Here is a 23,687-nt window from a genome sequence, read left to right as displayed (position 1 = left end):
CTCTGGAAAGGTGTGGAGGTAATCGTATGCGAGCGTGACCCAATTAATTCAAAAGCATGTTTGATTCGCAAATATAGTATAACCATTAACCACGTAAAACCACCAGTTGGTATAGTGTACCTACTTTATACTCCATAGAGTTACTTGTTTATGATTCACGCGAAACTGAAAATAACACGGTCCAAATATTACAGCTAACGAGAAATAGTGAAAACGTGAACTACATTTTGGAACTCATTAAATAATACATTGTAACCTTGTGTGTGTGTACTTGTACACTTTGTGTGACAGTGTAACTTTGTATCATATCAACTTGTGTCTATATTTAACTAGGTGTGTTCCACAAACAGACAATGCCACAGGGAAGCCAATAATACCCATAGATTTATAAACATAGAACATCAAACTATATTTGATTATATTGTTACAATTTGCATTTAAATACATAAAATTAAAACCACAATGGATTTTGAGTGCGATTTATTCAAATTACTTAAGCCCACGTTTCGAATATTTTACAGCGAATGTATTTACCGGGTAGACACTAATTTCAATATGCACAACGCTGGCTCGAATCAGGCATATAAAATTATAAATATTCTTTATTTTTATTAATTACACAGCTTTTTAAGCGTCATTATGTATATATACTATTATATATACTAATTCCAACTAAATTCTAAGCCTTTGTGAATCCTAAACACAGTTTCAGGTATACATTTACATTTAATAATTATGTAATTACTCGCGTCTATCGTATTTCAAAGTGCAGGTACAGGGTTACGAACATAATAATGACTTGCCCACGGTCACAAGGTTTCAAGCTTTATGCACAGTTGTATCCAAAATATTGTTTTCATTTAAATATAAACAGCAGTATATATTAATTTGAGGCGAATTGGTTCACTTTAAAAAAAAATCACAAAACGTTGAATAATAAGTGGGATTATTACAATTTTGATTGTTTAAAAAAACGATGAGCTTCTGGCATTTGTTTGATAAAATAAAAGAAGAAAAGGCATTCTAAGACGTTTCATTCTTCATTACCAAACATTAAGTACATATAATAAAATATTCTTTAAGTTCTGTGGTGATCAAAGTTGCTCTCCGCCCTTTACAGTATTAAATTGCTATTAAATTACTTCAGACATGGTAAATACAAGTTTAATTACCGCTAAGTCTTTCCAGACGTTCCCGTTTGTCGGCAGCCTCCTCAGCGAGCTTGGCAGAAGTTTTAACCCCCTCACCAGACTTCTGAGTTTTCTCCATGATGGCACACGCACGCAGCACAAATGCTGGTACGGTTTCAGCTTTTTCCTGCTTCGGAATGTCCACTAGAGACCAGTATTGCGTCTCTAAGCGTATAACATCCTGGAATAATTGAATGTATTTTTATCTGTGGTCATTGTTGCCATGAAAATAATATGGGTAAGTTATTTGGTAGAGCCATATAACAAAAAAAAATAAGATAAGTTTTACAAATGTAAGGGTTAGACTTCACTTTTTTTTTTTTTTTAACGTTGGGAAATGCCTTTACGCATCCCCCTCGCCAGTTTTACTGTCCAAGGGGGTATGTGGGACTCGCACGAAGCCATACCCACTAAAACCCAACGGTAGCCGTCTATCGCCTTGATCGGCGGGGGTTAACAGCCAGGCCTTATACCCCCGCCGTCTGTGGCGACTGCCGCTTCTTGGCGGCCCTTCGAGGCCCGGGAGTGGCAATGGGCGACGATATTAAATAATATCGTCGTTCCATTTCCGGACCTATCCACCTTACGTCGCGAGGGGATCCGGTTTCCTTGCCGCGAGCATAACTATAGTATGCGCGTACCTACGGAAAACCTCCCCCCGCGCTTTTTCTCTAAGGTCTTATGGCTGGCGCTGGTCATAAAGACGCCTACGCCTGCCGGGTCTGCGCCGACGCAGAGGATCCGCCGCTGGGTCGTTCTCTCGGGCTCTCTCTGCGTCCTCAAGGGGTTAGACTTCACTAGAATATATTGAAGCGAAACAAAATTGTACATTACGAATCAATTACGCGTGCTTTTCAGTAGCCGTGATTAACTTTTATAAAAGAAAATTTCCACTTTTTCAACAAATAAGTACCAAATAGCGCGAAGATTATCCTCGATTTAACTTAATTTGAACAAACTGCTCTCATCGAAGCTAAGTGCAATCGTGTTTAAAGTGCATAAGTTTGTGTTGGAAGTTTTCCAATTTTAGCCGATAAAGACTTTCGCTCCCTTATTTTGTTTTATTCAGACGAAAGTAAATGTTAGCTGATATTGAGATGTGTAGCTGAGATAAGGTAAAATTTGTACACTTGAATATTCTAACCCTTTATAAATTCCATTTTGTGTATCAACGAGCTTGCAAATATTTCAAAGCAAAAGCTTCCTGCACATAGCATCTAAAACATTTTGAACGAGAAAATGTTGTTTAAGATTTATTTCATTTGCCTCGGTTTTATTTGCTTAATTCAAAAAGTTTAAACGAGTAAAGGAACATTTGTTTCAGTTATTTTGAGTAAGGGACTGTTAAACACAATATTTCTGTCGTAACGAGAGCCCAGTTGGGTCGGCCTCGAGGGTAAACTAGGAAATGAAAGCATCATCCGCTGGGACTTTTAAGAATTTGTTCTAGAAAGAAATCCTTTGAGAATTACTCGAGTTTTAGATTGATTTTATCGTTTCAGTTCAATGTAATAAGCTGGTTCGTTTAAAAAAAAATTATTTATGTTCATTCGAAAATGATTTGCACTACTCGATAGTTATAGAAGAATTTATTATATTATTGAGAAGTCTTAACTCAATTGATTTCTGTGAATATTCACTAGAAAAATGTATATGTAACAAAGGAATTGCGGTTTTAACATAACTGACAGAACGTTAGGATAACGAAATGAAATTGTGCGAGCGCAGCGTTTTGCAGCTTGTCAATATCCAATCTTATCTACCATTTTTACAAAATCGTGTTTAGGTATGATTGATTTTATCTGAATACGTGTCTGAATCTACTTATGTATTAATCGATCATCACATTTATGAATATTAATTTTCTTATAGGTTATATATTTTTTGTTGATATGAAGTAACATGAATGTTAACATAAATGTGACTGTAATGACATTGCTAATTCTTTAAAAGATTATACATACATCTACAATACATCTCATATTATGCATCAGTTGCCACTAAAGATATAAATTGACTTATTGCTAAAACGATTTTAAATCTGCATGTGAAATATTTTAATGATATTTGTCAACAAGTCCCGTGACAGTAATGTACGAAAAAAACGACTCAATTGTGTTTTAAAATGCACTTTAACATTTGATCAATAGCTGTTATTTAAATGTTAAGGTCTTCTTTCTAAGTGGTGATCAATTTTATTAATGGAAGATAGAGTTGATTCACAGGATTAAAATTGCAATAATTAATTTAGTAAGTGATTGAACATATAAAGGTCTATAATTGAACTTTGTAAACCACTTGAGAATATACAGTACCATGTATTTTAAAGTTGGACGTAAAAGCTCTTATGATTGTGAAGAGAACTTCGCTGCGTAGTGCAGTATGGCAGTTGAGAGGCTACTAAGATTTTAACTGCTTAAAGTAAGTATAAAACGACGCTCTTGGATAGTAGAACAACCTGTATTAAGTACTAAGCTTTAAAATATCGTATCCTTAGAATGTCACTAGTTTGGTAAACACCAAATAATATATCTACAATGTGATTTAATATAAAACTTTCTACTTAGAGTAAATTGTTCAAATGACATTGAAAATCTGCTCTAAAACTTTAATTCTAAAAGAACAAAAACGATAATGGAATATTCCATAGCCCCACCAGATTCAGGTGTACTGTAAGTATTCATAATAGGTACATTCTGTAATAATGAAACAATAAAATTCGCACGCGGTGGCTTAACATTTATTAGAACTTATTAACAGTTGCTACGTCTTGTTAGCTTTTGCGTGTTAACAATGCTCATGGCCAGATTACAATTACTGTCTATTATATTAGTGGTATGAGTATGTTCATATGCCAAAATAATTGAACAGATTTTAGTGATCTTTAAATATTTTTCAACGTTTGTTTAGTAAGCTTAAGCATCTTTTGGGGGATAAAATTAGCACGAACTTAGGACGAAAATACAGTCGTAAAATAAGAAGTATCATGTTACTATTAATTTACACAATCGAGGAAAATGGGGGCTCTGAGGTATTCCCTCTAATAATAATAGAGAAACGTCTATACTCTTAGAAATCGTCATAAATATAAATGAATATGCTACTTTGGAAGAAAATCTACATCCGCAACATGCATCAAACAATTTTTATTTTATTACCACGTTACTAATTAGATAACCAGTAGCGCTATAATCTCGTTTGAAACATTTAATTATGTCCTTCTTCATTGCAAACGCTAAATCATATTACTATACCTTACCTTTCGCCAGTTTTATAATACTCACACGATTTCAATATTTGCAGCTTATTAAAGAGAGCTAGATTGAAGAACATCACACGGTATTGACTACGAATTAATTAATTTTGCTAAAGGTTGATTATATTTAGAGTTTTGCCGTGTCGCGGTTTAATTCATTTCGCTTTGCACCTTGTTCTTAGCTTTAACCGACTTCAAAGTACCTTGTTAAAGGCTGTGTGCATCGCGTTGAAAAGCGGACATAGAAAGTTGAATAGAACATGGAACTCGCTCCAGCAACTGAGTTAAATAGATTTTATCGGAATGAAGCTGTACACAGCGGGATAAGTTATATTTGTTTTATTGTCGCTGGTTTATAGTTGTATTGGTTTGATACAAATCTATACAACTATAATATAGATATAGAACGGTAATGAGAGTTTTATGTGGGGGTGAAGAAATTCAAATTCAAATAATTTATTTGTAAGTACGTAGGTAGAAAAGATTATTAAAAATTAATCTGCTAAGAGGTTTAACCGAACCGTAGATGGTGCCTTAATCTATAGAAAAATTCTATATGGCTTTTTTATGATAATATTATAAGAAATTATGTAAAAAGACTGGTTAGTATTAGTATTCTTATTGACGAAACCACTTCTTAATTGAATTAAGTAGATATATAGCAAAAATCGTCTACGAGTTTTGTTTATGTTACCATAAATATTTATAACATGTCTTCTTTATTTTATGGACTTATTTGATTTTTGTAGCATTTAATATATTTCATCTGAGACGTTTTTGTTGGAGTATATAATTTTCTTTTTCTTAGGGTTCTTCATGAAAGACGTAGGCGGCACTTTTTCCAACTTAATCCTCTATTACCGTTTTACTTAGCTCGTAAATCTACAAATACCTACCACATAAAAATTATATTTTAAATTAATATATTTATCGTGTTTCTAAATTATATATTGCGATTCTTTTATTTATTTTGGAATAGGTGCAAACTCAAATGGGAAAGATTATTATCAATTAAAAACAAGGATAGAGTACTTACAGCTGCGAGTTCTATTGCCTGTACTCAAGATACTTCTTTTTTATTTAATAGTATTTTAATTTATTTAGACAAATATATATTTCGACCTCAACAGGATCTCAACATTGAATAATTAAACACGATATTTCATGTTGTAAACATACATACACAGCAAAAGGATGATAATATTATATGTTGGAAGGTTAAAATATTTTTTGTAACCTATGGCTCAACATTCAACGCAAGTAGGTTTCTTTTATATACGGTATTATGAGTGGAGTGTAGCTGTCAATTATTATTTGCTCAACTAGACCCGCAAATTAACGTGATAAATTTTATGGTTAGAACGATCTTTTCGTGCCAAAGAGTCGCAAAAGGTCACGTCTCGAATAACTGAATGACTGATTTGTTCGTGATCCAACATTCGTCGTGGCCAAGATTGCATCTGCCCATAATTGGACAAGTAAAAAGGAAGATTCAATTGAATTACATTATAAATGTTTTTAATGAAGGCTCTTCGTTGATCGATTTGTTACGGTTTTTAATAGTACATAAATATTCAACGCTTCTTTAAAATTGGTTTATTACTGTTGTTATCATTGTTAACATCAATTCGTTGCAACCTTTTAAATATACAATGTCCTTGTTCATTTAACAACTCAATGAGTTGATGTAAGTATATAATTTAATGAACTCATTTAAGTCCGTTTTTGGTGCATAGATAAGCATTTAAATAAATTTTCTTAACACTTTTTTATTAACAAGCTCTAATTTGTTTGAAAATCGTATAGTAGCGGTGTAAGAAACAAAATAAATAATAGATATACATACTTAAATTCGTGAAACGTTGTTTCAAAAAAAAAAAAATTTAGCTTGAACTAAACTCTTACTAAACTTCATTAACTAAAAACTAATTTTTAGACTATAAAAACAAATTGCCGGAAATGTAAGTAGGTAGGTAATAAACTCTTCTTGCGGAAATAATTAACTGTACGGTTACGGTTTTCTGAAGACAAAGCTACTTGGTTTTTATAGTTTTTCATACATATTCTTAATAAGTGTTGATATTTTTAAGATTATTATTTTACTCGATGCTCCTATATTTACTAGTTTTCATGTATGTATGTACCTTCTCATCGCTAGATACACACGAAGCTTCATTCGATGATGAATTGTATTATGTACTGTGATTAATCATCTGTAAACTATCAAAAATATATCGGACCATCAGTTCAAAAAAGGTGATAATTTATAAAAAATCAACTAGTGGCATTCATTAGTAACATATGAGTTGAGAGGATCGAGTAGCTTTTGAGAGAGAGCTAGCATATGTAAACGAACGATCAGTCAATCTTTTCCTCAAATTTTTATCGGGGTTTTCAATCCACTGAGTTGCTCAGATTCACTTGAAATGCTTGACGACGAACATGACACGGACTTAATTAGCAGTTGACTCACGTACTTCTTAAAAAGGGAGAGGTTCCACCTACAAGCAAAAATGATCTAACAAAATATAATACAGATAAACAAATATTTTTTGGGTCAAAGTGATCCTAGTCACGTCTGTTCATTGTTTGACAGTCACCCGGGCTTCCGCAGTAGAATCAGTGCTATATTATATTATATTATGTACTATTTTCTGTATTATTTTCTTTGAATAGTCTCCTCTTTATGTTAAATTTCAATGTACCTACTTGTTCTCATCTCATATCATACTAAATACATATATAAAACTAGCTTAAGGCCCGCGGCTTCACCCGCTTTCTTTAAAACTATTTGAGATTTAAACTATCCTATCTCTCAAGTTAGATCGAACTGCATATGTTGTGCGAATTTTATTATAATCGCTTAAGTGGTTTAGGAGTCCATAGAGGACATACCTACATTGTGACACGAGATTTATATATATTATGAGATTATTTAGATCTCTATATGTATTAGCGTAAGCACTATGTATCAGCACTAAAACATTGAAACGTGGCGTGTGTTAGAATTTAAAACTGGAACGAGTAGCATATTTCCTACGAAAATAATTCTATATACATATTTTTAGGTTTCTTAAAACGTATAAAATATAATATTTAATAATTTAAAACACACTCTGTTACTGCGTGCTAAAATTTTACACTTATCAATTTATCTAAAAGTTGAAAATCCGTTAAAATGTTATGGGAGATAGTTATTGCAGCAAAGCCTTGCAATTTTTATCACTGAGCGAAAGTTGGTTAACTGAGTAAAGTTTTAATTAAAAATAAGATCAATGTGGCAACAGACTTGTAGCGTAACGGAAGGGAAAATGGGGAAAAGTTAGTGCTATATAGCAATTTTTATAATCGGCAAACACTTTAAAATTAGTTTCTGAGCGTAGGTTTAGACACTTCGAAGTTTTATTAAAAATAACTGAGGAATTCTGAACTCTCTGGTATTTTGAAACTTAGTGTCGAAATTATTCCTATACTTATCTAGAATTAACCTATAATACAGGTACCTATTCTAAGAAACGAAATATTTTTTTATCAAAGAAATATAATATGAAAAATATTATTAAAAAATATTATACTATTTCTGAGTGATATTTTCTTATGAGGAAAAACTCAAGTCACGTCAAGTAGATTTAAAATTCATCCAATCTTTCAGAAGTAGGTAACCATTTTAAATAATTACTGAATATTTTATTGTGTCGCCGCACTAAACGAAGAGCTAAGGTATACAATGTATGTTGTTGTGTATTATAATAGTTATGCCAATAGAACTTACGACTTTATGCTTAAAAAATAATTGTTACTGACTTTATAATTTAGCCATTCCAAGTTTAAATAAAAAAAAAATCCGCAAAATGTCAGCTTAGTCAATAATACTTATCTCGGTATTTATTTGCATCTTCTGAATCATTGGTTTAAGGTTAGCCTTAAATATCAGTAAAGAAATTGCGTAAATATCAATATAGAGCCACTCACATTGTAACACAATGTTTGACGTGCGTGCGTAACATTTTTTGATACAATACTGTACAAAACTAAAAACTTAATTTTATATAACATAATTATATTAAAAATTAAACTACGCACAATTGCAATAGGAACTTTGAAGTTGGAACGAATTGTAAATCATATTATGTTGTTAAAGAATCATTAAGAGCAAGCTCATATTTATTAATATTTATTATTTGAATAAAAACAATCGATGTAATTGTAAAGTTGTTTTATCTTGTACTATAATATGAAGTTTATTGTACATAATTTTTTTTTTTTCTGAATAATTTATTAATTTACTTACGAGCATAGTTGCTCAATATAATATAATTTTATTTAAAAAATACACCATATCATTTCATTGTAATGGAAAATATAAATATAATCTTAAATCCAGCAAAACATAAGCAAACAGGTACATTTAAAAAATTTAATGGCGAGTGTTCCCTTTTTAAATCATTTATGTTTACTGAATAATCAAAACGAGAGCACAAAAAGGTTTAAATGAAAATCACTGAATGAGAAACGTAACCATTAATTGCAAAAATCAATGCGAAATACAAGGCTTTACCGCTACGATTTAGCAGAGTCGTCATTGCTGTCTAATTAATAACTTTAGCTGCGCATCCATGACATAGGATAACCCTTAATTGGAATTCGATCATTAAAAAATCTACAAGAACGGAAAGTCACGTCCCGTTTAATTAGAAGGATACAGTAAATCCTACCGGGATCAATTTGCAGTAGGTGCTGAATTTTAAAAAGGGTAGAGTTTATTCTTTGTTTGTCGTGACAATGGTTCCGATGTTGTAAGGTGATTAGGTTCGGTATTAAGTACAATCTCCCGATGTACGTTCCACGATTTTCGCAAGCCTAGTGTTTGTTTAGCAGTTTCGGTTTATGTCTATCGGTCTTTGTTGCTCAACCCATAATATTATATTGTGTACGTGATCTTGGCAGATGGTCCGTTATTACAAACATTACGTCTAAGAAATCGTTAATAACCGTGTACTTATCGGATATTTTTATTGATGCAATACAATGTATTTCTGTATTCACATTTTATGTTGCAAACTGGGAACTGCCTGATAAGGCTTTGTATAGGAGATATTAGTCCGTCAATCATATAAACTGTTCTTGAAAAACGTCATTTTTTTAATTAAAATATAACCTAACAGTGATATTACAATTTTCAACCGTTTTATGGTTTACTTATAATAAGACTAAAAGATCTACAAGGTTTCGTATTGATATAAGCGGAATTTAATCGTCCCGTTTTTTTATTTTATTACAAGATCTATTAAAATCATAGGATACAATTGAATATTCGCTGATATTGATTTATATCAATTTTGATTATTCAAAACACTATTTAAAGTTTGCCTGCATACTTTACATAATTACATAATTATTTGCCTATATTATATAACTTTAGACTATCTATTGAATTCCATATCCAAAATAATAATTATTAGAATGGAGACATAAACATAATATTATGTAACATGACAATTTTCTCTAATTCCATGTCCCATGGAAGCTCTACATTCTATACAATTGAATCTATCTTGAAGCTACTAAATTACTGACTTACCTTAATCATAGCCTTGAGAAGTGTGTAGCGCGTGAAGATATTCCTCTGTGCCTTGGATTCACTGTACCTGGCCATCAATGTAACGAGAGCTTTCTTGGCTGTGTCGTAATTTTCATCGAGCCGTATGCGCACTGCCCGTAGACGCTCGTTTGTTTCTATTACTTCTTCTTTCGTCTGCCCGCCTGGTACATCAATTTCATTTAAATTTAGTTATTATTATTGCTAGCCACAAGTAGATTTAAAAATAATCTAAAAAAATAAAGGCTACAATTAATAATAATAATTAATACCTATACCTAATTTTAGCAGTTTCTGCGTGATAGGAAAGGTACATTGTAATTTTGGATTAGTATTGAGGATTAGGATAGTAAAATAAGAATACATGAACAATACATGTTCTATTAAGCAAAAAATGATACACATATCCTGAGCTAATAAGTAATAATAGTTAGTAACCTAAAATAGGAATTATCAATTAAGATCCGTAAATTTAGTGGTAATAGGTCTAAGTGGTTTCCCGTGTCCCGAGTATGGAGTAAATGCTTTACGCATCCAATTCACCAAATAATTTTCATTTCAGATTTAGAGACTTCATTCAGTCACCTTGAAACAAGGTCTTAGCGTAATTCGCTAATCTTTAGAACTAAAGAGTTGCTTATTGCAATTTGCAATTTTAAAGGTACATAATTGTTTATAGCGTGCAGATTTTCTGAGAGAATGTGACAGCATAGCTCTGCTCCTAAAGTTTGCTTCAGTTAGTTGAACGAGGCGTTTGAGAAAGCGAGGTCTTTATTGTCAGAAAATGTGCTTTATGTCAGAGATACGCTATTTCGAAGCGAACAAATTGTTGCCCGGGCTTCCTTATCAAACCCGTACATGCATATTGCAACTCTGAACTGAATTGTTTGGAATAAATAACTTGCAAGTTTATAAACACTTAAACACGTGGATTTAAATGCAATAACGATTTTAATTCAATCTCAAAAACCAATATAGTTATGTCAAAATTATTGTTTCACAGTGAAGATCCAATTCAATTTGACAAATGTTTTGATTTCAGGATAAACTCCTAGTTTTAAAACACTATGAAGACAATATTATAAATTGCATAAATCCCTTATTATGATAATTGAATTTGAAAAGAATGTTAGTAAGAAGTGAAGCTAGGAATATGAAAAGGCACTTTATTCAGTTCATAAAGCCAGTTTTTATTTCAAGTGCTCACAATGAAAAGCAATACTCACTAGAGGCACCCTCGTCCTTAACATCTTGTACAATGCGACGAACGCTTTGAGTGAACTTCCCGACCAAGTTAGTGGAGGCTGTAACAATAAACACGCAGTTTAATATTTATATACTTGTATCGATAAACAATTATATGCGACATGTGAACAAGTTGTAGCATTATCTACAAGTTGTTCTCTCGTATTTTATAATCAAGTTATAATAAATGATAATTCAGTAGCGATTACATAGTAACTATGTAGTAGCGAATTCAGGACAATAGGATAAAGCTCTAATAAAATAATGTATAATTTTATAACTTTTCATTTTTTTTTTGTGAATAAAGATATGCAAAAGGAAATGTTACCAGAAAAATATCTGGTCCTACCTTTACAGGATTTCATATAGCGTATTTTACGTAGTTAACTTATTAAATTATCTCTGTTACTAGACACTTAAATATTATCATTAATTTTAATTTTAAATATTTGACTTTATTGCTTTGATTGATTAATGAATCATCCTGCATAAAATTATATGTTCTATAGTAATAAGTTGTTTATGGCCATTAGTACATTACTCGACAAAGTGATTGATTTATTGGTTTTTTGCCCATTAATATTCTATAAAAGGCTATCTATGTCTCGATCCACGCATCGTGATGAACATGCAGGGTTAAATATTAACTTTTATCTTAATATATATCGGAAAATTCGTGCCACATCAACATTATTTACAATCATAACGGACTTACAGAAAATACTTATATGTATTTTATTATTTAGTTTACTATAAATTTATATTCGAATATGATTACAATACTGAAAATACATCTATCTGCAAACAGTATGCTGTAAAAATGCAAGTAGGTACCTACTGATATATTATAATATGTAGGTATAGTAACGGTAAAATCATTTACAGATGAAAGCATTCTTTGCCAAGAACCATAGAATACATATAATACGACCAATTTCAAAATCCTCACAAAATTCGGGCATAAAATTATAAACCGGGCGAATCCAAGAGCACAGCGCTTTGTATTCGCAACTGAGAGGCCACAATGTGCATGCGACACGGTTGTGCACTCAGACAGCGCCGGCAGCTAAGCCGAGCGCAACGTGAATACTGAATACTAAGCGATTATCAAACTTCCATCCAAATGAATGTAGCTGTCTCCAAATTTACCTAAATTCAATGTACTTTACGCATTGTTCAGGTAAGGAGCTAAGAATTTATATGGAGTTGAAAGCTTGTAATGCGTTTCACATCAGGCATTTTAGAAGTAGGAGCTACCTTCATATTGGTAGGAAAATTTACTAAACATACCTAAAGGGATTTTTTGGAGGAAAAAGGATATGAGGAAATCTCACATGGATTCCTTGCAATTTCGGGGTAGTAATATGGTTATATCAGAGACATGGCATTATAATATTATCTCGTTCTAAATCGCACACATAACCCTATATGTATTAACAATTTTATATTATGTTGTCTATTATGTTCATTAAGTATTGAACAGTATTTAGAATTCTCATTCAGAGTTGCGGATGTTTAACAGTGACATGTATTGTTATCCTAACTGGGTCAACTACCGTAACACGATAATTTAAGTGTATAACTGGAATATCCAATTACCTATTTTTATATGTACTATCAATTTTATTATTATATATTGAACTAGCTTTCCGCCCGCAGCTTCGCCCGCTTTGTCTAAAACCTAATATTAGATATATTATACACTCAAACCTTCCTCTTGAATGGCTCTATCTATTAAAAACATGTATCAAAACCCGTTGCGTTGTTTTAAAGATTTGAGGGACAAAGGGACATAGTACTTTGTTTTATACTATCATCTGGTTGAAATTGCAGGATGTATGTATGTTACATTTTCATGCAAAAATTGATCGGATCTAGATGACTATATGAGTAAAGCCACAGACTCAAGCTAGTTAGATTTTATTTTCATTACGTTTATTAGCATTAGCTGTCCACCGCATAATTCACGATTGTGGCTATAATTTACTGAACAAATTTATCTGATTAAACCATAATACCCATTATAAATTAGGGAATAGCAAATTTATACTTTCCCTAGTATTATATTGTAACAGTCGAAGACATTCAGAGTTTTTAAAGCAAACTTAATCAACTTTTGTATTTTTGTGTTACGTTATTCTGTGTGTATATAATCCGATCTTCATGAAATTTTCTTGTCGTAAATGTTTGCCGATCGTACCTAACAACCCAGAATAAAAAATAAGTAAACATTTTTTGCTAAGAAAGTCATTTCTGTTAAGGGCAAGGTAAAAATATTTTTTGGTTAAATTTATGTTTCCTCAGGCGGTATATAGGTAATTCACTCAGTGAAATTCTTCGCCATTCAAAATTGATCATCGTTTTCCGTTTACGTACACAAATGAATTTACTAATAATAATTTGTCGATATACGATTGTTGTAAATAATATAAATATGACCTAGATTGAATTGCAATTTATATACTACGTACTTAGCTAAATATATCTATGTATTTGGTAAATAACGTAACGGCACAGTCAGAAATTTTATCAACGTAAAAAAATATTTGTAGAACTCCCTCCTCGGTCGGAAATGGAAATATGAAAAAAAACGAAGAACATTTAAAAATATTCACTATTTCCGTACATTTCTTGGCGTGAAATTTAATAATTTGGCAAATTTATTCGTACCAAAGTATATTTGAGTTTAATAACGTCATTACTAATGCTAGGTCATTGAATTATAAGTGCCATTTGGATTTTAGCGTTTCCCTCGAGTGTGAAGGTTTATTTATTTTATGTTTATTTTATGTCTGAAGTCGACGAAGACGAAAATAAACTCCTAATTTATATGTACTTCTAATTATCTGAAGTAATTAAATTATGTTTGTAATACAAATAACTTACTTTTGCTAAACATAATTTAGATAAAATATTTTTCAAAGTGTGTTTAAACTCAAAACGTCAAATGTAAAAATACCACCAATAAAAGTATATTAATCAACTTTACTTTTAACCTGATATCTTTATGAGTAAAATAATTTCAAACCAATTAAATTAAATTCGCAACACCATTTAATATTAACGTAAAACGCTTTTAACGAAGTCTCAAGTTTTGACTTGAGACTTCGTTAAAAGCGAAGTATTTTGTGTATGCTTGTAAAACAGCGTTTGTACGCTGTTTTACAAGCATACACAAAATACTTATGAACTTCGTTGTTGTATATCTAAAGCCTTGTATCCACTTGAGCATACTCAGGCGAATGAGCGGCTCATTTGGCCGAGCCGCTCAAGTGGAGACGCCTGAGCACGCGCGGCCCGAACATGCTCAGGCGTCTCCACTTGAACGGCTCGTCCAAATGAGCCGCTCATTCGCCTGAGCATGCTCAAGTGGATACAAGGCTTAACATCGTAGCAAAAGCTAAAGCTGTTTCTCTTGAATTATTTATCCAATCATTATGGAACATGCACTTTGAAAACTACACTACAGAAATGGCTTTCGTACATTTGAAATGTATGTTTGTATTTGAATGAAACTAGTGATATTTTTAAATTTTCAATATGTCTTTGATCAATATATTAGGTGACTCAGCTAACTTCTGCTATAAATTAAATTTTGTTTCTGTTTTTTTGTATTCATAATAATATGGTATGTACCTTTACTTCGAATGCAACTAAATCTCAAAATATTGCTATATATCGTAGGTTAGCAGTTCTTGTGTTTAGCAAGGTCGACGATCGCCCAGTAGTCTAAATTCTCATTCTAGTGATCCTCACCTGCGTTCCACTTTACATACATATCAAGATCAACATTAATAATACATATTTTATCTCAAATCTGCATTGTTATATGGAAACAAAGATTCTATCACGCCCACAATAATAAATAACTATTTTTTTACAAAAAACCAAACCGCCTTTAAATTATCAGAAGTTGAAAAAATTTAAATTGTCCCATTTTGAACAGAAAGTGATTGAAGGATGATTTTACTTGAAAGCTGTTCAAGCAAAATCATCACAAAAGGTTAACTCAATCGAAATTTCTTATGTAATATTTATGTAAACCAAAAAAAAATCAGTCGAATTGAGAACCTTTTCTTTTTTGAAATCGGTTAAAATAATAACATAAGAGTAGATATAGAACTCATAGATCAATATGCAACATCCAAATTAACGCTAAATCTCGTACAATTTTATAGTTTTATTCGGATGTTAACCCACTAGCCGGAAGGGTTAACATGCTGTCATAGCTGCCATAGATCGCAGCTCTTAATTGACACAATGTGTTAATGAATTTCCGTCTGTGAATATCTTTTGTCCATTTATAATAACGAACACTTGTATACACATAACGATGATACACATATGATATCATCACTTTAACCTATAAGTGGGAACACTTTATTGATTAATATTATAACACCTCCATAAACCTTCAATACTTTTTTTAACGTCACGCTTTATATGTTTAAAACATTTTTTATCAGAGAGTAATCAGACAACATGTACATTATAGTTTTAGTGACCGCAACGAACATATTATTAAATGTATTTTTTTAAACCTCTTCACGTGATACTTATATACCAATTTAAAGTGATATTTGTTTATGATTTGACTTATATCACAAATTAAAGCAAAACATACTTATACTACCTATTGTTTTCCTTCTTCTATGAGAATTATTTCCCATTTACCCACCTTTGTTGAAACGATGATTGCAATTTAATATTACTTTCCCAGCCATATTAAATTGCAATAATCTATACATAAAAGTGGTTACGTGCCTTTAAAAAAAATCTATTCGCAATGTATTGAGAATAAAGAAAAAACCGGAATGTTTACGTGAGAGCCAGTCGACTGCGAAATGCAAATGCTGCACACAACCCTCTTTTTTGAGTACACTTTTTAGTTTTATTTCAGAACTACATTTAATCTATTTCCAACCACTTTGCTTCCTCGGATTTGATTACCTTTTTAAATCTGTATGGAGATCGGATAACTTTTCGTATAAAATGTGGTAGTAGCACGTAGTAGCTAGTAATGGAGTGGCTTTTTGCCGAGAAAGCAATTGCAATCGTTTGGATATGCGCTTGTGTGAACAAATAGTCTATACGCATCAAATGATATGAGAATATTTAAGCAATGATGACATTGCACACTAACTCTTCCTCATTAGTAAATTAAGCAGAGTCATTGTAACGGAAAATGGCAATTGGAACCACTTTTTGTGACGCACAAGAATCGATTCAAAAGATATATACCTACTTAGTTCGAATTTGATTTTTCTAAGAAATGCTCTGAGTTAACATTTGTTTGATAATTAATAACAGAAGGAGATACCATGTTATTGTAATAAAATGTAATAAACATCTTAAATCGATTTGTTTCCTTTTAAATCGGTTTCAAAAATTACCTGTATTATATTTGCATCAAATTGTTTCGCTTATTAACCATAAATTTATCATTAAAGCCAAAATCACCCCTGAATCTTTAATGTATCCTATTATTTCATCTAAATTGATTGAGCGTTGTGGGTATAATACTCAAGTATGTGCATTTATAGACTTTACAAGAGCTAATTTAACGTTCCTGGTTTAAGCTTTTAGGACGTTGCTCTTCTAATAATAAGATTATAATATTAACCGAATTTTAGTGTTTCATAGAAATAAATGCTTATCTTTTGTAGTTTCTTAAAGCTATATAAAATGTTTATTACTTACATCCGTTTTTCACTAACCAGTAAAGATAGAAAATCGATAACAATATATTATGTCCACAGTCCAAGCTTCCGTTTTATAACTAATATTATAAACGTATAATTCCAGGATCCATCATCAAGGATAAGTATGTGCCTCGAATTGTTTAAAATGAATGAATACTCCTTTTAATATTTATATTTCCCTTAATACTAAATTGATTACATTTACAGTCACATGATATATTATTCTTTGTAAAACACGCAATACAAATTCTGAAGCATTAGGTATACAATTTCTAAAAGAACGGTTGTTCTAAACATAACATAATCAGGTGGAACATAAAAAAAGTATTTCTTAATGAAACAATAAAGTATCGTTTGCATTTACCACATCCATAAAATGTGGTGAGGGTACTTGTGCTAAACCTTCTTAAAAAGTTATCTTCTCTTTTATTCCTGATTCTCGATGTCGAAATGGTATAGGGCTTATATCGAAGGAATGTTTATTTTTGTGAAAATAAGGAAGCTTTGAGATTTTCTGTAAGTATTATTATAATTCAACTCAAACTCAATCATTTATTTATTCAATTAGACTTCTTCTAGAAGCCCTTTCAAACTTCTTACATAAACAATATATTAGTAATTAGAACTTCGTAACAACAATCGTTGGGCATTATGTCTATTTGTTACAGAAAGGTTGATACATCTTCCTATGGGAGTATTTTACAATTCCCTCAAATTATAATTAGAATGACATTTATGGTTCTGTTAATCTTAGACACATGATCCCTAAAGTTTCGAGAATGCTTTGATTAGAAAAGTCGTAAAGATGTATGTTCTCCGTTAAGGATCCAACCCAGAACAAATATTTCATAAATGATTGTGTTAAAAATAAATTATAGGTGAACGTTCATTTTTAACATGAATAAAAAATATTGTTAAACAGGCAACCAGGAAATCTTAATATATATAAATCTCGTGTCACAATGTTTGTCCTCAATGGACTCCTAAACCACTTAACCGATTATAATAAAATTCGCACACCATGTGCAGTTCGATCCAACTTGAGAGATAGGATAGTTTAAACATGTAGGTACCACGGGCGAAGCCGGGGCGAACCACTAGTAATAAGCAATAAATATACGGATAGCTGGATATTGACAAGTTGCAATGCGGATACCTACAACTAAGTCCTGTCCTGTTACTTTCAACGTTGTCTACTTCTAAGAAAACTGGAAAGTATAATCTATAAAAATATAATAAAGCTGAATAGTTTGTTTGTTTGTTTCTTTGAACGCACGAATCTCGGGATCTACTGGTCTGATTTAGGTTGAAAAATTATTTCGGTTTTATATCTAACATAGTTATTAGATAGCCCATTTTTTGAGGAAGGTTATAAGCTATATTATTATAACCGCGGAGCACAGTTAGTTTTGAATAAAAACCTCTCATTGTGAAATGAATTGTCGGCTACGGAACTGTGATCGGAAAATAATTTGTTGCACTTCTGAATTCATTAATATTTAAACGACCACAAAAAATAAGGAGTTTTGAATATTTTTTTTTTATTAAGTGCAACAGTCATTATGATTTTTTTTATTTGAAAGCTGTTACTTCTCAGTAGCCTATTTTAATTTGATCACGAATTATTGAATAGTTTTTACACGCATTTAATTGGTTTAAAATACATAAATAGCTTTATGTATTTTAGTAATTACATATCTACTTATAAAAAACAATATGTTTTATTTTAATTGTAGAGTTTAATAACAATATCTTCTCACAGAATAAGTTATAATCAATTTACTTAGGTACGTTAATGGAATACACATTGTGGAGCTAAAACTGCTTTCTCATTTTGTATGGCAAAAATTATTTGGTGAAATTAATAAAGTTTCAGTTGGTAACGAGTATTCTGAAATATTCGCATTAATGTTCATTACTTTAGCGAGTTGTTTTGTCAGGATAATTTATAACTGTGCCTTGTTTGTTTTGAAGCTTTCTTGTAAGATTTATCATAAAATTTGTCATTTTTTGAAGCCATTGTAATTTTATTAAATCTTTTTTTATCCAAAACCTTTTGAACTCTTTTATTTAAAGATATTTTTGATGATCGAAATGTGTCTCTTAAAAATGTGAAAAGAAACTTACCTTCAAAGTGTTACAAACAGACAATAACGTCGTGGATAATATGTTTAAAAAAATAGTTTTGAACCTGAATTTTTTAATACTTTATACATAATTTTGCAACGCTTTATCGGTTATATCCGTAGATCTTTTCATAGTCTCCCTGCAATTTCCCGTTTACGATTTGATTCAGTTTACAACCGCTATATAAAGCGGAGTTGTCATTCGTCTCAAGCGTTGACAAAGAATTAACAAATTACGCCAGCAACTAGACGCTTCACGAAGATTTATAACGCTTTTCTTGACGTCATTGTCGGGATTAAACCAGTGCTTAACAACGTTACAAGGAGTTAAAGTAATTGAAAATGTTTAGTAGATTAAAAACGTATGCGGACACTTGAAGGTTATTGAAAGGAAAGATTATTAAGATAATATTATTAAGGTATGTTTCATATTTATGGAAGATAAAATTCCATGGAATCTAATTGCGTAGAAATATAAATGATTTCTTTATTATTTGAAATTGTAAATATGAATTGCCACAACACTCACGTATTGCGAAAAGAGCAACTAGTGGTGCGTGTCTCTTTAGAAGCAGTATGCTAATTGAATACATATTTTTTTTCTATTTAATGTTTTAATTAAAGAATGAAAAACAATCGTTTATAAGTGGCATATCCTACTCACAAATCCTTCACAATTCACATAGAGTAGGTTGGTTGTACTGTAAAATATCCCCATAGAGAAATGTATGGGCGGACATTTACGTGTTAGACTCAGAATGTGAATCATTACTATATTCGTACACGTATCTTTTGAGAACATGGGTTTTTCATTCACGCCTATCGTAAAACGTTTCATATTAGAAACACCTGCATTACGTTCAACTACGTTTAATGACTCATAGTGATTCATAAGCCCTACCCATTGATAAGCAACTTGAAAGCAGTCATTGTTGCTCGAAATCAAGGAGCAATATGCGGAAAGATTATGATCATCCAACCGTACCTTCACGAGGGAATTTTAAACAGACAATAATTCTGAAACAAGTTTCATATAAAAATGTCATGACTGTTGAAATTCGCTTCCATTGAAACATGCTTGGAAAGCCATGCCGCCTATAATTTGAAGATGAAAGAGCATAAAAAACCTTTATTTATGTCAATACTATAGTCACAAGGCAGTCTTGCGTTCAGTAAAGCCGTAACTGCGGTAGCATTTTTATTTGAAGGCCTTATTGGATTCTCTAGTGGATTTTTTGCCGAAAGTATTCAATATTCAACATTCCATTCGATTGAAAATTATTTTACTTATCGTTTAAAAGGATACATGATTGCATTCTTGTTCTTCTTTTTTCCTGGACAAATTCTGTCTAAATGAGATATACTAAAAATGCATAAGATGTAGATATCTACTATTTACTTTCATTCTATTATTGTTAAGTACAAAATTTTATAAACGTTTAAAAATGTTTAAGTGTCCATTAAATATAACATATTTATAACACAATATACAGATACATACAGTAAGGAAACTTCATACAAAATTTTCGAAATGGCTCCCCCCCCCATAAAGCGTGTTTACGAGGGTATTGAGGGGGATCGATAGTAGCGGGTGACACATCCACAGATTTTGAATATAGTCTGGAAAAAAGTTTAAAGTGATGTCAATTCACATTAAATAAATATCGATTGTTTCAGTTTGTAGCCCTTTCAATAAATATATTTGTAAATACCGTATCTGACTACAAGTTAAAATGAGACTATTTTTTAATTTCTATAGATATGCATGAGTTTTTATTTTAGGTTTTTATTTTATATCAAAATGATAGCTACAAATAGTCAATATTAGGAGTCCATTCTGTTTAAAGATCGCATCTATTTTTACGCAATCTAGAAGAGCACAAAAATCTAAAAAAATTGAAACCTTAAAAAATCTTGTTTAAATTTATGTGCATAATTACGTAAATATTAGGGAAGAAAAAGATAGATATTATAATTATTGTATTTTTATCGATACGTGGCGTCTCCACTTTGTCAAGCACTAAGCCTGTCAAACTATTTTCTTTTTCTTCCTAAAACAAAAAGGTAGAGGTTCTATGCTCGTATAATAATAATAATAAAATAATTTTAATTTATTTTTGCATATTTTGTGTTTTTTAATTTAATTTAATTTATCGTTTTAAAAATAATTTAGTAGGTATACCTACATACAAGTATTGTAAATTCTGGTTTAAAATAATTATTGAATATATGTATAATACAAATATCAAGCATTATAAATAATTTAGGTACCTACATTAAATAGCCTTCGGCGTCCATAACAAAACTAGATTTCGAAATATAGCACTGATAAAAACGTATTTACTTTTACAAGCTGTATTAAATTCGGATTGTTTCTTCTTGTAAATTCATATTTAGGCTACACCATTTTTGTATTTTAACGGGTTTTAATCTCCAAATTACCACAAAATCAACTGTGAAAAAAGCAAACAGAAATATACAGGCCGAATTGATAACCTCCTCCATTTTTGAAGTCGGTTAAATATCAAAAAGGTAACAGCCCTATAGCTATACGTCATAATTTCATCGCAGGGGCTTAGTTTCCTAACTGTATGTACGTAGTATATATCTGTCAACTGTGTTTATAATATTTATTTTTACTTGAAACAAATTGAACAGTCGGTTTATATATATGATGTCATTTGTTTCTGTAATCGGGACTGAAAGAACATATTTTCACCCATAACGGTCGGCGATGTGATGATGTATTGCCATATTTTACTACGATATTGTGAAATGATCGCAATGTATATTTACAGTTACGTGGATATAAAATTACAGGCTTACATATAAATATAATATTTCTAGTGTATTATGGGCGATAGATAGAGAGAGAAGGAGAATGTTTCTGAAAAAAAGTTGAGATTAAGAATCAATCTTTTATATTTTCCACAGCTTCTGTTTATTCCTATATAGCATATCGTATCAGTTTTGATACGATATGCTATATAGGAAGTAAGAAGGAGTAATTGAATATCTTTTATGAAATGTAGAGAACATTTCATAAAAGATATTCAATTACCCAATTTAGACAATTATCACACTCTTCATCATCTAAAATCGAGTGAGGTCATCGGTCCATCTTTAGAGAATGTAATGCCAGACAATGGTTGAAGCCTTGAATCTAATCTCGTAATATACAACAAAGGCGCCCAAAATGTTATTGCGTATAATAGTGAAATCAATGGAAGATTAAAAAGATTGCAATCTCTGGCTATATAGACACTTTATCATAAGACTTACAGATTATTATTAAGACACATAAAACTGAAAGAATAGAATAAATTCGATTGCTCAGGCGGGTCACGAGTGGCTGAGTTGGTTAGGCATCCGCCCCGGAATGGCGCGAAGGATGCGGGTTCGAGTCCCGCCTCGTGATCGAATTTTTTCTATTCTTTATAAATTTATATTTATAAAGCATTTGAATGCCATAAAAACCAAAAAAATATAAATTCACGATGGCCAATCTCAAACGAGACTACGGCACAATGCGGTGATTTAGAATTGGACCAATGTATACGCAACTCAGGCTCTAATTTGTCATTTTCATAATCCAGTGAGCATTCGGCACAATATTATTTTATTCACAATATTATTAATAGGAGCATTGGACGGTTAGATCAAGCGCTAAATAGACAGCTTTGCATGCTTAACAAAACACCGTTACTGAGATTACTAATATGCATAGTAGTAGCAGAACTAATTTAGTGAGAAAGTCCTTATTTAAATGAGCTTAAAGAAAAAAATAATAATCGATGAAAAGCTGTGAAGTGTTGTGTTGTAAGTTATAACCAAGTTATAACAGACGCTATTCTATTATAAGTAATTCTGTCAGTGAATTGAATGGCAGAATTAAACTTCGTAAGAATAAGCTCCTCTTTACAGTTCGATTGACAATTTATTCCAAAGCTGTGTAGAATTTTATATTATCAGAGCTATGAGCAGGAGTTTTCCTCGGATTGCAAGTTAGTATTTTCATTTTAGAAAATGTTAAAAGTCTGTTGAAGATCGGAACTTTATGAAGGCACGTTGTGATAATTCAACCAAATTTCAAAATCCTGTACTGCCGATTGCTATCTCCGCAAATCCACATTTATGCTCCTCATTATGAAGATTTACAGCTAAGCTTGGGCTAAATGTAATATTCCTTTTATCTTTTACGAGATTTGATCCTGCTGCCACGATAATTTGAGCAAGTATTATTACTTGAATGTTAAATTGACCGCAATAAACAAAAGCCGGGACTCAATGAGAATACCAAATGGTAAATTGTACATTAAAAATATATGAAGCGCGTTATAAGCTTTTGTATATAATTTCTAATACAACATCCAACCAAACTGAATTTTAATTTTATTTAATTAGGCATTTTATTTCAATTAAGTACATCACTGCCGTTAAAAGAATTTCATTCATTTCAATTGTGATTCTTTTCTATTTAATATTTAATTCGAATGATTTTATCACATACACAACAAATAAGAATAATGTATTCAATAGCGATGTGGGTATTGTTCGAACTGGACAAAA

The 23,687-nt window shown here is 31.3% G+C and overlaps 1 protein-coding gene across 1 annotated transcript in view; it reads right to left on the bottom strand.

Annotated features, from left to right (window-relative positions):
* The window catches only part of LOC123692956, a 114,362-nt gene that overhangs the window by 7,119 nt on the left and 83,556 nt on the right, over positions 1-23,687 (bottom strand). Inside the window, exons 3-5 of the mRNA XM_045637806.1 lie at positions 11,272-11,349; positions 10,028-10,209; positions 1,173-1,371 (exon numbers count right to left, since the gene is read on the bottom strand). Of these exons, the coding sequence (XP_045493762.1) occupies positions 1,173-1,371; positions 10,028-10,209; positions 11,272-11,349 (459 nt within the window). The remainder of the gene's footprint in view (positions 1-1,172; positions 1,372-10,027; positions 10,210-11,271; positions 11,350-23,687) is intronic.

This window comes from Colias croceus, chromosome 7 (assembly GCF_905220415.1).
Source record: "Colias croceus chromosome 7, ilColCroc2.1".
In the NCBI taxonomy this organism is placed as follows: domain Eukaryota; kingdom Metazoa; phylum Arthropoda; class Insecta; order Lepidoptera; family Pieridae; genus Colias; species Colias croceus.
This window is presented reverse-complemented; position numbering and strand designations above follow the sequence as displayed.